The 14,310-nt window shown below is 34.4% G+C and overlaps 1 protein-coding gene across 1 annotated transcript in view; it reads left to right on the plus strand.

Moving 5' to 3' along the window:
* ADGRV1 (adhesion G protein-coupled receptor V1) overlaps positions 1 to 14,310 on the plus strand; it is a gene marked incomplete at its 5' end in the record, with an annotated part of 466,202 nt that overhangs the window by 6,881 nt on the left and 445,011 nt on the right. Inside the window, 6 exons of the mRNA XM_090278998.1 lie at positions 175 to 279; positions 2,350 to 2,463; positions 4,342 to 4,907; positions 5,264 to 5,534; positions 5,916 to 6,245; positions 12,546 to 12,722. Of these exons, the coding sequence (XP_090135124.1) occupies positions 175 to 279; positions 2,350 to 2,463; positions 4,342 to 4,907; positions 5,264 to 5,534; positions 5,916 to 6,245; positions 12,546 to 12,722 (1,563 nt within the window). The remainder of the gene's footprint in view (positions 1 to 174; positions 280 to 2,349; positions 2,464 to 4,341; positions 4,908 to 5,263; positions 5,535 to 5,915; positions 6,246 to 12,545; positions 12,723 to 14,310) is intronic.

Below are 14,310 nucleotides of genomic sequence, written 5' to 3' on the forward strand. Positions count from 1 at the left end.
CAGAAAGAAAGAAACCTTTTAAGTGTTTTTATTAGCTGCAGTTAATTAATCCTGGGAAATACCACACCCTTGAGTTGAATGTGGATTAAATTGTCTGTGGAAATGTAGTATTTCTAAGGTAACAGTTTGTGCCTCCTCCTGCCTCTGACTGATTGTCTTTGCTTTTCCCAATAGCCTTTCTCCATCACAGTGAGTGAGCCCCCGGGCAGAAATGAATCTGTGCCTCTTACTCTCATCAGAGAAAAAGGTACCTATGGAATGGTCACTGTGACTTTTGAGGTATGTTTATTCTGAAGTCATTTTAAATGGTAACACTTTAGAGTTCATACCAGGTAGCTATAATTGTAAAAATAAAGCTTCTTTGTATAAAAAATATGACCCTTAATAAATATGAAATAAAAGTAAGTACTTTTATTATCTGTTAAATTTTATGGTTAATATAAAAATGTTTTCCTTGTTACTTGAATATACTATGCTTACATGGGACACAACATATCATTTTAGATACAGAATAATAATAAACCACAAAATAGAATAATAATGGTATTAATACTAAAAAATTCATAGAACCTTAATGATACACCTTTTCAAGGATATACATTTTTAGAATGCCCATGGGTTACTGAGGCTTATGCAGAGTTATTGAGTATGTAGTCTTCCCCCATTTACATTTCCCATTAAAAAAAATACTCTTAATGGAGGGCGTTAAAAGCAGTTGCACTCCATCATGGAGATCCGTAGATATTATAGCATTTGACGTGAATAAGGTAGGCTGTGGGTGAGATATATTTCTGAGGGTGCTAGCTGTAACCATTCCATTTTATTGCTTACTGACTACATGCTCAGCATTGGGTCATCATATTGCTGTTCTATGAGATAAATATTTAAATCTTCAACTAATTTTTGTGTTTTATAAGATCTAAAGCATCATATGCTATGTTCAAACATTAAAACATTAGAAAGTCTTGGCAATAGTTTATATCTTAATTATTAATTATAATATGAATAAAATGGATAATTGGACTTACATAACAATTCTACTGAAGCATAGAAGAGTTTACTTGTGCTGATGGGGTCCTACATCATACGGTGGTTGTATTAATTACATAAGAAAGTAAACTGCCATAAGGTAGTAATGCAGGAAGAATATAGTAAACATTAATTAAATATGCAGTTGTCTTTCAAGTTCAGCACAGGAAGTTTTAAGCAATATTTTATGTGCTTAGGAATATGCACTTAGGTAATAAATACACTTTTGAAAATTTTTCTGATAATGTGACAATTGTAAAAAATTGAATTCAGAAAGGATAAGGCATCATCAGTTATAGTGTTTTCAACTTCGCTGCAGAGGTCTGAAATTATTTTATTGGATCTTGAGTCTTGTTTTGCTGAAATACTGACATTTCAACATGAAATGCTGAAATTCATGTTCTGTTTCAGTACTTTACTCTGATGTTTTCCCTGCATGTAAATAGAAACTCTTACCAGCACTAAGTCTCCCTCATCCCTTTAAAATTTTTACTCCATAATACTTATCTTTATCTGATACATTTATTTATTTACTTATAGTTCCCTTTCATTAAATGTAAGGTCCTGGTGGGTAGGGAGGTTGTCTTGTTCATTGGTATATTCTTAGTACCTAAAAGAGGTCAGGCATAGAGTACTTAACAATTTTCAAAAAATGATTTTAATGAATCTTTACATGTAACCTGTTATTTTATTATTCTCTATAAAGGTGAGGAAAATGCTACATGAAGCATTATATACCTTGCACAGTCCGTGGTAGAACTGGTATTTTATCTCATTACTTAAGAAAATTTACTCTTTTGAATTTCTTCCTCTCAAGAAAAATATTTGTAAGTTTTTTTCCTCAGGTTTAATACAATGGTTGAGATAAAAGGGAAAGGTCTTCGAAAACATGTAGTTTAATGTAATTATAGTCAAGATCTGTAATTATAGGCCTTGACTGTTAATTGGAAGGGCAGACTTACACATAGGTTAGTATAATTCTTGCAAAACATTTTTTTAACCCTCACCCGAGGATATGTTAATTGATTTTTAGAGAGGAAGGGCACGAGGAGAGAGAGACAGAGAGACAGAGACAGAGACAAAGATACAGACATTAATGTGAGAGAGAAACATTGATCCATCAGTTGTTTCCCATATGCGCCCCAACTGGGGATCAGACCCGCAACCTTTTTGGTGCCCAGGATGACTCTCCAACCAGTCAGCTACCCAGCCCGTGCTCTTGCAAAAGATTTTTAAGTAAACTTCAGATTTTTGTCAGCTGTCATCATAATAATGTTTTTTCACACTTGTGAAAGGTTTTATATGTTTATTTCTTTGCAGGTAGAGGGTGGCCCAAATCCACCAGAAGAAGATTTGAGTCCAGTTAAAGGAAATATCACCTTTCCTCCTGGCAGAGCAACAGTAGTTTATAACTTGACAGTACTTGATGATGAGGTGGGATAATGTGAGATGCTTAAATGGGACAAGGACTCTGTATCACAGACATGTTAGAAAACATTATGTCAAAGATTAGATTGTATGCAGTATTTGAAATTATTCAAGAACACAGTTCTATGTAAAGTTAGTATATTGGACCAGTCATACTTTAGCTATAAATAGCTATTTTGGAATATATCTTGTTAATATTTACCTTATTAATTTACATATTCACATTAAATTGTGTATCTAAAAGCTGATGAACCTGAACATAACTGTCAACCACACATGGGACAAAAATCTAAGCATTTTGTAAAAGCTAATAATTGATTTTTGTTAGCGATTTTAGTTTTGAGCAGGTACAGTACTATAATCCAGTATAAATATTTTACTATAAAAGCAAGATATTTTTAGTGTGATTGATATTTTGTTTGGATATTTTAAAAGTTCACTTTTGTAGGAAGACTTTAGTTATTTTTACATCTCATATTGAAGTTACCAAAGATTGAGATATGATTGCTAAGGAAAGAATTAATTTGGACAATGATGTGCAAATATATCCCTCATGAGCTAAATAAAAGAAAACATGACTTTTGATTTAAAAAATTTTAGTATTGCCAGGGGTAAAAGGAATAGTAGAAGATTTTATAATCATTTTTCTACCTTTCTACCAAAAATTATGGAACCCGATCATAACAAGTGAACCCAATCATAACAAGTCCCAAAGGAAGGAAAAAAAAATTAGAAGACATATTTAGAAAAGAGTGTTTTTTTCTGAAACAAATGAAATATTAGGTAGCAGTGAAAACTAGTTTGTCTGGTTCCAGAATAACAAACAGCTTTCACTTTTAGATCTTGGAACAGTAAAAATGTTATAATTTGGGGCAATGATTAATTATATGTTTTAATTGTAAACTTAAAAAACCTTGTAAGCATCTCATGTACAACATGGTGATGATAGTTAATAATTATGGAATTGTGTACTTGAAAGTTGCTGAGAGTAGATCTCAAGTGTTCTTATCACACACACACACACAAGTTAATGTGTCAAGTGATGGATGTGTTAATTATCTTGATCTTGGTAATCATTCAACAGTGTATATGTATACCAAATCATCACATGGTACACTTTAAATATAATTATATTTGTCATTTATTCCTCAATAAAGTTGGGGAAAGGAGCATCAATCAAATCATATTTTATATTTTTGAGATAAATAGCTTTACCTCTTACATTGATTGTTATTGATCAAGGTAAAAAGATGTATTTTTCACTTTTATTAATAAAATAGAATTTACAGTGAAGGAAAGCTCAAACAACACAATGTCAACATTTCCCCTGATAGTGGCTCTTATAGCTTGTTATCCAGAGAAAAAAATCATATGATTTTGGAAATCATATGATTGGTATCATATGTTTAACTCTTGAATTTGAAACTGTTTAGAAAGAAAAAAGAATAAATCACATGGTTGAAAACTAACAATTAGTATGTGATGTTTAATGTAGTTTTCCAGATTATTTGACCTTGAATGGTGCTTCTGAGTGCTTCTGACTTTGCCAACCTGATAAAACTAGTAAGAATATATGTTTATTTTACTGTCAAATCTTTAGAGTTAGGTAATGATTTTTCAAGGTTGAAACACATTATACCTATACTTCATTATCTGTTCATACCATTGCTTTATGAATTTTTCCTTTACTATCTAAAATAATTATTTACCTCTAGAAAATGTTTCAGTAAATGGACACTAAATAAGCCTCTCTAAAGGCTCCCTTCAGTTAAAGATTTTTATATTTATGTAATTGTATTAAAACATAGTGACTTTTTGCACTTTGGTTTCTTTGTAGGTATGTTAGCTATTGATGTTCTACCACTGTTTGTATTTCTTTGACAGATACCAGAAAATGATGAAATATTTTTAGTTCAACTGAAAAGTGTAGAAGGAGGAGCTGAGATTAATACCTCTAGGAGCTCAGTTGAGATCATCATTAAGAAAAATGATAGCCCTGTGAGATTCATTCAGAGTGTTTATTTGGTACCCGAGGAAGACCACATACTCATAATTCCAGTAGTTCGTGGGAAAGATGACAGCGGAAATCTGATTGGATCTGATGAATATGAAGTTTCAATCAGTTATGTTATCGTAACTGGGAATTCAACAGCACACGCTCAGCAAAATTTAGATTTCATTGATCTTCAGTCAAACACAACTATTGTTTTCCCACCTTTCGTTTATGAATCACACCTGAAATTTCAAATAATTGATGATACCATACCAGAGATTGCTGAATCATTTCATGTTGTGTTACTAAAAGATACCTTAAAGGGAGATGCTGTGCTGTTAAGTCCTTCTATTGTACAAGTCACCATTAAGCCAAATGACAAACCTTATGGAGTCCTTTCATTCAACAGTGTCTTGTTTGAAAGGACAGTTATAATTGATGAAGATACAACAACAAGGTATGGTTTATTTTAAACCTGTTATTACAAATATTTTATTATATTATTCCAAGATTTAATGTTTGTGGTATTGGACACAAGCTGAATTCTTGAGAGTATATGCCATTTCCTCTACCACTGTTTCCCTATTTTTTTTTTCCTACTTTGGAAATAATTTAAATATGCAAGTGAATTCCTGTTATCTTATTTTTCCCTAGGACATATCAACATATATCCTTCATATTAAAATAATCATTCTTCATGATATGGTGTCTGTTTTTACCCATGTCTGTTGGCCAGCTTGACAGTAGAAAAGTCCATCCAAGGGAACTAGAATGTATTTTGTAACTATATATATTTCTTTTTAAAAACTCTAGATTTGAAAATATTACGGTGGTTAGAAATGGTGGCACCCATGGGAATATTTCAGTGAACTGGGTATTGACACGGAATAGCAGTGATCCCTCACCAGTAACAGCAGATATCAGCCCAAGTTCCGGAGTTCTTCATTTTGCACAAGGGCAGATGTTGGCCTCCATTCCACTTACTGTTGTTGATGATGATATTCCAGAAGAGGCAGAAGCTTACCTACTTCAGATTCTGCCCCATACAATACGAGGAGGTGCAGAAGTGAGTGAACCAGCAGAGGTAGGTCTCTTGTTATGCTTTATTTGTGTGAGTGTTTCTGTGGGGGAGAAGAGCCAAAGCATTTGTTCACACAAGTCACATTGACGTGTGCTTTGATGTGACGGGAAGAACACTGGTTTTGGAAATGATGATTGCTTTGCTTGCTCAAGGTTGTCCATTTGTTAATAAAAAGTTCACTCTAAAAATTCTCCAAACTATAAATTCGGAAGGTTTTCAGATCTGTTTTTGACTCATTTTTTACTGTAGTACATGTAAGAAGTTATCAGTTTAAGATATGATATATAAGTAAATATTAAAAATCAGACTAGCCTAGAAAATAACAGTTTGGTAAACTTGGATATGAGAATTCTACATTTTAATATTTTATGTCTTTTTCCACAGCTTTTGTTCTACATTCAGGATAGCGATGATGTTTATGGCCTAATAACATTTTTTCCTATGGAAAGCCAGAAGATTGAAAGCAGCCCAGGAGAACGATATCTGTCCTTGAGTTTTACAAGACTAGGAGGAACGAAAGGAGATGTGAGGATGTTTTATTCTGCACTTTATATTCCTGCTGGAGCTGTGGACCCTCTGAGAGCAAAAGATGGCATCTTAAATACATCAAGGAGAAATAGCCTCATTTTTCCAGAACAAAAAACCCAGGTCACTTCAAAACTACCAATAAGAAATGACGCATTCCTTCAAAATGGGGCCCACTTCCTAGTACAGGTATTTTAATGATTAAAATAATGTCAGCCAGCCCTGGCTGCTGTGGCTCAGTGGATTGAGTGTTGGCCTGTGAACCAAGTGTCGGTGGTTCGATTCCCAGTCAGGGCACATGACTAGGTTGCATGTCAGGTCTCCAGTTGGGGGCGTGAGTGAGAGGCAACCACACAGTGATGTTTCTCTCCCCCTCTTTCTCCTTTCCCCTCTCTCTAAAAATAAACAAACAAACAAACAAATTAATTTTTAAAAATAATGTCAACTTTGGTTAAATTCTAAGTATACTTATCTGTGTGAAAGAGTTAACTAACCATTATTTTGCCCTCATTTATATTTTGGATTACATTGTTGGTTATTATAAGTTACTTAGGGAGTCCAGAGGAAGACTGTATCTGCTCCTAAGGCACGTAAGGAAATAAAACAAGGGTTCTATAAAATTAAAATTTTAATCAGGTGATAGTAAAAGCACATCAGACTTGAGATGCAGGTCAGAATATAGTGGATGACATAATGAAGTAACTCACAAACTGTTTATGGGGAAGACAGAGAGAGAGAGAGAGAGAGAGAGAGAGAGAGAGACAGACACACACAAACACACACATGCATGCACACACGCACAGAGAGACAGAGAGAGAGAGAGAAAACCACTATTTTGAGTGATTTGAGAAAATGTGTAGGAATGGTGTTTGTAGGATAAATGTTTTTCATGATGTACACTTGCAGGAAAGGCATTCTAGAAATAAAAAAGCAATATGAGAACAATTGTATACTGTAGATACTTTAAAATAATATATTTAAAAATCTGTTTCTTTGCCTATTAACTGCAGATAGCATCTCTGGATTTTCATCTGCTTAATAAGAAATAAGGAACTCAAAATTTATTCTTCCATCTTATCTCTTTAATTTCTGAACTTTTATTAACATTTTTTGGTCAAGGTTCAAAACATCTGCGTTGACTTATGATAGTATGGTTATTTTTTTCCGTGCATTTAGTGTCAGTAGATTCTGAAAATTAGAAAGCAATAAAAGGGTGCTTATCAAATTTTGTTAATATAAATAAATGTGATATAGATTCAGATAGAATGAATAATTAATAAAGAGTGTAATCTTATGTCACTGTGCTTTTTTGCTTACTGAAATATATCAGAGTTTCATATTTTATCAATTTTTGAATCCTGTCACATTTAAATTTATTTCATTATTTTTCCTAGACTTTGTTTTATGACTTACTGCTTTCCCTGGGGTTTCAAATTGCCCCCCTTTTATATGCCATCTTCACCATGTTAGGTCTGTCAGCTGTCTAATATACGTTGACTGTTGAGTTCATTATATTGCTTTCTCTGCTTGCTTCACACCTGCTATCTGGGACCTTTTTGACTGAAATTTTGAATTTTCTTGATCTCTTGCCTTTCCTTTAAGTTGTGTTTTAGTTTTGTTGTAGTATATCTATCTTCAAATACTTGTGCAGAAAAGTATGTGCAAAGTAAACTTCTTGAGTCTTGGAGTATTGAGAAATGAAATTTTCTACATTGATAGTTTGGTTTGATAGAAATATCTAGGTTAAAATAATTTCTTCTTCTGAACTCGGAAAGTTTTGTCTTTTAATTTCCATAGTTTCTGATATGAAATTTGAGGGGGAAGAAATAATTTACTTCTGTAGGTAACTTATTCTTTAGCTCTGAAAGCTTTATCCTTTCTTTTTAAAAATCTTCTTGGCATTTTAAATTGCACAAGATTGTGTCCCACTTAGCTGAGCACTCAGTGGGTTGGGTGGCCCCTTTTATTCTGAGACTGTTGTCTTTTTTTTTCAATAAGCTGGGCCACCAGCCCCATGCTTGCACTGTTTGTGCATTTCTTGAGAATTCCTGGTGAAGGGATCTTGTGGGTGATATACATATAAAATTTGTGGGGGGTACCTTTATGTAATATGCCTACCAGAGGGAGACCTTTTCCCAGTGTTCTCAAAGGCTTTGTTACTGGCAGGACATCTTTATTATTACTGTTACTGTTTCTGTTGTTTTACTGTCTCCTCAAAATGAGGAAATTATGATATGATGTATATTTATGTCGATTAGGATAATCCACTCTGCAGAGGACCCTTGACTTTCTCTTTTTGGAGTGATGGGTGAACAGAACACGGTGTTATTTACAATTGTGTTTGTTTTCCTTGCAGCCTGTGGAATGCTCTTGGGGGAGGCGGCTGGATGGTGGGGGATCTGGAACTGAGCAAGTGGTCACGCCCCTGGCCCTAGCAAGAAGTTAGAGCAACCAAAATACTGCCACCAGAACACATTTAAAGATTTGTTTAGAAATTTTAATAAGAGCTTTAAGTTTGGCCCTATACAAAAACATGTCATAACTGACTTTTTAGAGTTTGTTTTATTAATAGATGGAAATGCATACTAATTCACCAGTTTTCCCTTAGGGTAGCATTTCCAAACTCAGGAGTTTTCAAGAACCTTTGGGAGGTCACTTGCCAAGTGGAGTCTCAGAATTTAATGGAGGTTTTTGGTCTTGTTTTTACCTTTGGTGCCAGTGCTCTCTTTCACCTGCTCTCCTATCCCACCCTCTGGATTCAGAACATTCTCATTAACATCTGTTGTTTCAGTCATTTGGGACGCTGCAAAGAATACCATAGACTGAGCGACTTAAACAACAGACATTTATTTCTCAGAGTCCTGGAGGCTGGGACATCCAAGGTCAGGGGGCCAGCATCGTGGGGTTCTGGTGAGGGTCCTCTTTCTGTGTGTAGACTGATGTCTTCTTGCTGTGTCCTCACATAGTAGACAGAGAGCAAGAGGAAGCCAGGTCTTTGGTGCCTCTTCTTATAAGGGCACTAATTTCCTCATGAGGCCTCTATCTTCCAAAGGTCCCATCTCCGAATACCATTGCTATTGGGGATTAGGGTCTCAGTATATGAATTCTGAGGGGACATAAGCATTCATTGAATTCATAGCATACATTTAAGGTTTTTGTCTCTGTTATCTCAGTATTCAGTTCTCTCTTCTGTCTCTTTCCAGTTTTTCATGGGTTACAACTCATATGAGAACTGACTTACTAAAATGAGTGAAATGAAGCAAAGGTTTTACATAGTTGCTTTTGCTCTCATTGAAGCTGGGACATCATGGTGTTTCTGTAGTAGCTTCAAGTGACAGGCCATGTGTTTGAAAACTGATAATGCAGAAATGTTGATCTTAATTTGTAGATAGCTTTTTCATTTTAGCTTTCTGATTTTTTGTACTGCCACAACCACTTTTAACTGTGGGTGACAATATTAGTAACCTTTATATTAAACTTCTGGTCTTTTAAAAATATTCATTATCTCTATCAAAGTAGCTTCAGAGAATCCCTATGTAAACAAAACCTTATTAGGAAGGTTTCTGTGGATCAGATATTATCCTACCTATTTTATGTTTCAATATTCTACATGAACATGACAGAATTTATTGTTGATGACACTTGAAAAGTAAGCTTACACTTGAAGGAGCATGTAACATCTGAATTTTTGGTGATCCTGGGTTAGAAATCTGTGCATCACAAGTTCCAAATTGAGTTATCTATCTATCTGTGTATTCAGTTAAAAAACAAAGGTCTTACTGTGCAGTTAATTTAACACTTGAAGAAAAAGAGGCATTATTAGTCACTGACACAATTTCTTGAGGTTCAACACAGCTGTAGGCTCTGGAAGGCGGGTTGGAATTAGATGGTTGTAGAGTTTGTATAGTACATAATGGATGAGCAACTCAAGAATAGGAGGCATCAGACTCGGCATGGGAAGTTGAATGAAACTGAAGAAAGGAGAATCTGAGACAGGAGCTCCTCATTCTTCAGTAACCCTCGCAGCTAAATACATCAGTCTGAGAGACTACTTTTGGCAAGCACGGGGTTACTAATGTGCTGTCCCAGTTGCAAACTGTCTGAGAGCAAAGATTCTTTATGAATGGAGCAGTTTGATTTAGCAGATGTTTACAGAATCCAGACAAAAAGGCTTAGCGACAGGAAATAAACTATGTAAAAATTTGCATTTTCCTTTTGATCAGTTCACTTCTCATAGTCTTTCTTACCTTCTTTCTTTATACAGGGTGGGGAAAAGTAGGTTGGCAGTTGTTCATATGGAAAATAATACATTAATAAGTAATAGTGCAAAAATAAATGCTGTTCATGGTATACTCACAACTGTCAACTTACTTTTTCCCACTGTATTTTTAAAAACATGATATTTAGAATTAATTCTGTAACTTTTGATAAATGTACATAAGCTAAGACTTATTTTCTTCCTTTTTTTAAAGGAAGTTTTGAAGTAAAATTATATGCAGTTTTTCCCCCTTGGTGTTTTAAATAGTGTTATCAGTTTAGTGCTTTGTGAATACATGGGAATGAGAATGTTCATTCACAACATGTACTTACACATGACCAGTGTATTTTATAACCATTTTTGCCTCCAAACAATGCATGCTTTATGTTTATATGCCATTCAAATATACATATTTTGTTTATTCTTATAAAAGGTAAATATATATGTATTTGGGTATATACCTTTTTTTTAAGAAAGAATGACACGTGTTTTTAATAACTTATCTTTATATTTTATTTACTTTATAAAGTAAATTCAAGATGCTAAAGAATCACATGTTTTATTTTACTTGACTCAGTCCATATACAGTATTTGGCAAAATTTGTCAGTTTAATTTTTTTTCTTGGACTCAAATGAATGTTTACCAAATATGAAATTTTTGATATCTTTATTTTATTTATTTAAAAATTTTAATTTAATCTTTATTGTATTTTTTTCATTACTATTTAGTCCCCTTATTCTCCCCTTTCCCCAGCAGTCACCACACTGTTGTCCATGCCCATGAGTCCCTTTTCCTTTTTGCTCAGTCCCTTTATATCTTTCTTTATATGATTTTCAAAGGAAAGTGTGTGACATTTTTGAAGAGCATTTATTTTTGCCCTTTTAAAATGTGTATTGTTCATCAAAATTTGTGAGTGTATGTGTGGGATCAGTACCAGTTTAAGTCCACTTGTAGAAATCAACTTAAATCAATGTCATTTCCACATTACAAAGCCTAACAGAGAGCTCTAGAGTGGGAGATCCATAAAGTTTCACTAAGTCCAAAATCGCTTTTTAACTTAAAATCTCTATGCTTTTTACAGTTCTGTGGTGATTCTTTCTACACTCAAGTATTAATAAGTTGGATTTTGAAAAGTTGGACTATTAAGATGTTGAAAGTTTGTGATAGGCCAGGATTTTCACAGATCTCTAGTTTGTGTTGGAGAGGTGAATCAACAAAAATTTATTGTGTAGCTGTTGCATTTCAGGTCTCTATCATATATTGGGGAAATGCTGAGAAGGACACAGACACTCAAGGACTCTATAGTCCTCTTGGGAAGTGAAAGTCTGGAACACTTAATGATGATAAGCAAACAATATGTGAAATTTATAATTAAGTCTGAGTTTAGTGAGAGTAGCAATAGAAATTCAGAAAGAAATAGAATAAAACAGGCTTAGAGAATTTAAGGAAATCTTCATGGGAGAGAGGGAAATGTAGTTGGTTTTGAAGAGTGGGTGTACTTTGGACTTGTGAAATGATGAAGGGAGGCCATTCTGGGTGAGGAGAACACCATGAAAGTTACTCCGGTGGTCATGTTCATTAATTATAGGGACACTACATGTTATACATGTGTTGCATTTCTTTAAACGTACGGGTATGTTAAGTCACATTTGAATTTGAATGGTCATCTGAGAATAAATATTCTTTGCTGGAGAAGGGGCTCGGGTGATGGATTAGAGGTGTAGACCGGTGGAAGAGAGGAAAGACATGTGGATAACTCTGATACTTAGCTTTAAGCTCAAGGTAGTTGGGTACAGGTAACAAGGAGGGAAAGCAGATGGTGGGGCTGGTGATGGTAGTGGTGAGGAGAAACAGACAATGATTTCAATTTTGGATATCTTATCTACAAAGTTTCTGTGTGACATTTATGCCATATCTAATGGCAGTTCATTATAAAGTTTTTGAAATTTGAAGGAGCAATCCAGGCATGAGATGGTATATATACATTTTAAGGTAAAGGACTTAGCTAGAACCCTGGGAAATGATAATTGAGGACAGAAAGAGCTCAAGAAACCAGTGTAGGAGATTGTAACAGGACAGAGAATAAACAAGGAAGAAAATGAAGTTGCTAAGTTGTTGATTGGTGGCCTTCATCCATGTTTACTTTGTTGCCCCATGCAATAAAGACTTTTATTTAACAATTTCTGTTCTTTCAATTTTTGTTTTGTTTTGTTTTGTTTGTTTATCATAGTTGGAAACAGTGGAGTTGATGAACATAAATCCCCCAATCCCACCTATCAGTCCTAGATTTGGGAAAATCAGAAATATATCTTTAGTGGTTACTCCAGACATTGCAAATGGAGAAATTGGATTTATTAGCAATCTTCCAATCATTTTGCACGAACCAGAAGATTCTGCTGCTGATGTGGTAAGTAGGCTTTTGCTTATCAGTGGGGTCCAATGAGTTTTAAATAATGTACAGACACTAATTTTCTTTTACAGGGTTAGTATATAGAGTTAACAGATAGTGAAAGCTTCACCATTTACAGCCAGCCTTCAATATGTAATCTGAAATAAGTAACTAATCAATGTGTGATTTTCCATCATCTTTTGCCGTAATTGATAAAATAAAATTAGCATTTTATTTGTTCATAGCAAAAGCAGTATATTTTGATATGACTGCTTTTGGATAATGCTATAACATTTGATAGAGCGATAGCCAAAACATATCTTTTTTGTGGGGGGGCAAGTCATATATGCCACAGGTACCTTTGACTTATTCCACTTCTGAGAACTATTTGGGCAGGACTGGGATACTATGCTTGGTAGTGGAAGTGGTGGTGATAAGGTTGTGGAATGCCTAATCTTAGGAATTCTGCATTATATGTATATGTGGGGAAATTATTGCATACACCCCCATCTCACCCCGACATAAAAGCATGTTCACATATATAGCACCCTCCCTGCACCCCCTACCCCATCATAGTCTGTCTCTAGGATCCTATCCAAGTCTCTCACACTTGCATATGATTTAAATTGGTTTGAGGTTCAGATCGGGAATGAGGAAAGCTGTTTATGATATCAAAGCCTCATGTCAGAATATGGTGACCATAACTTTCTTTGTTTATATATTTGATTCTGTATATTAGCAGAGAACCTCCATTTTCAAGATGGTTCTGATTTTCTGTATTTTCTTAATACACAGTTTTCTTCTAAAAAAGTAAAAAAAAAAAAAACATGGATTTAGCTTGCTCTTAGTGTGCATTGTTTTTATTCATTTATCTTATAAAGCTGTAAAATTTACCATTTTATATTTTTCTATTGAGGGAAATTAGCTTTTGGGGAAAGTTTTGGTTTCCATGAACTTTCATTCTTCCCCTCCTGGGAAACAGCAGAAAAACTGAGAGTTTTTCTTTATTGTCTTTATTCCACCTACAGCCTGGACCATGCCCACTCCCTCTGGTGATTTAAGGACACAGCCCTCTGTTAAAGTTTCTGTCTTCCCCGAGCCCTGACCACTGCTAGCCAAATTAGCAGAACGGTTAGTGAGGAAAATGTCTTGCTTTTTTTTTCCAAGATGGGCTGTGTTAAAAGGCAAAAAGCAAAGAGGTTACCTTATTTAGGAGTTTAGAAAGAATAGTGTATTTACAATTAAGTATTCATTTATTTTATATGAAACTTCTTCATGATCTCCAGTGTCCTTTAATTATATATTTAATTGTACTACATTTAAATAAAACTATCAGATGCAATTCATTTCAGAATTATTATAATAACCTCTTTACTTAGCTCCTACTGTGGAGAGGTACTCTAATCCTCACCACAAACTTGCAAAACAGGGAACCACTAATCTCATTTCACATGTGGGAATTTAGGTCAGAAAAGTTAAGTGACTTGCCCAGGGTAATGCAGAGCCACGATTTGAAAATCTGATTTTTTTGGTACTGCATTTATTGTATTGGTTATAAACATTTTTTATTGTTTCTTATATTATTATATTTTTATATTGCCCACTA

This window comes from Furipterus horrens, unplaced genomic scaffold, assembly GCF_987537825.1.
Source record: "Furipterus horrens unplaced genomic scaffold, mFurHor1.1.pri manual_scaffold_5, whole genome shotgun sequence".
In the NCBI taxonomy this organism is placed as follows: Eukaryota; Metazoa; Chordata; class Mammalia; order Chiroptera; family Furipteridae; genus Furipterus; species Furipterus horrens.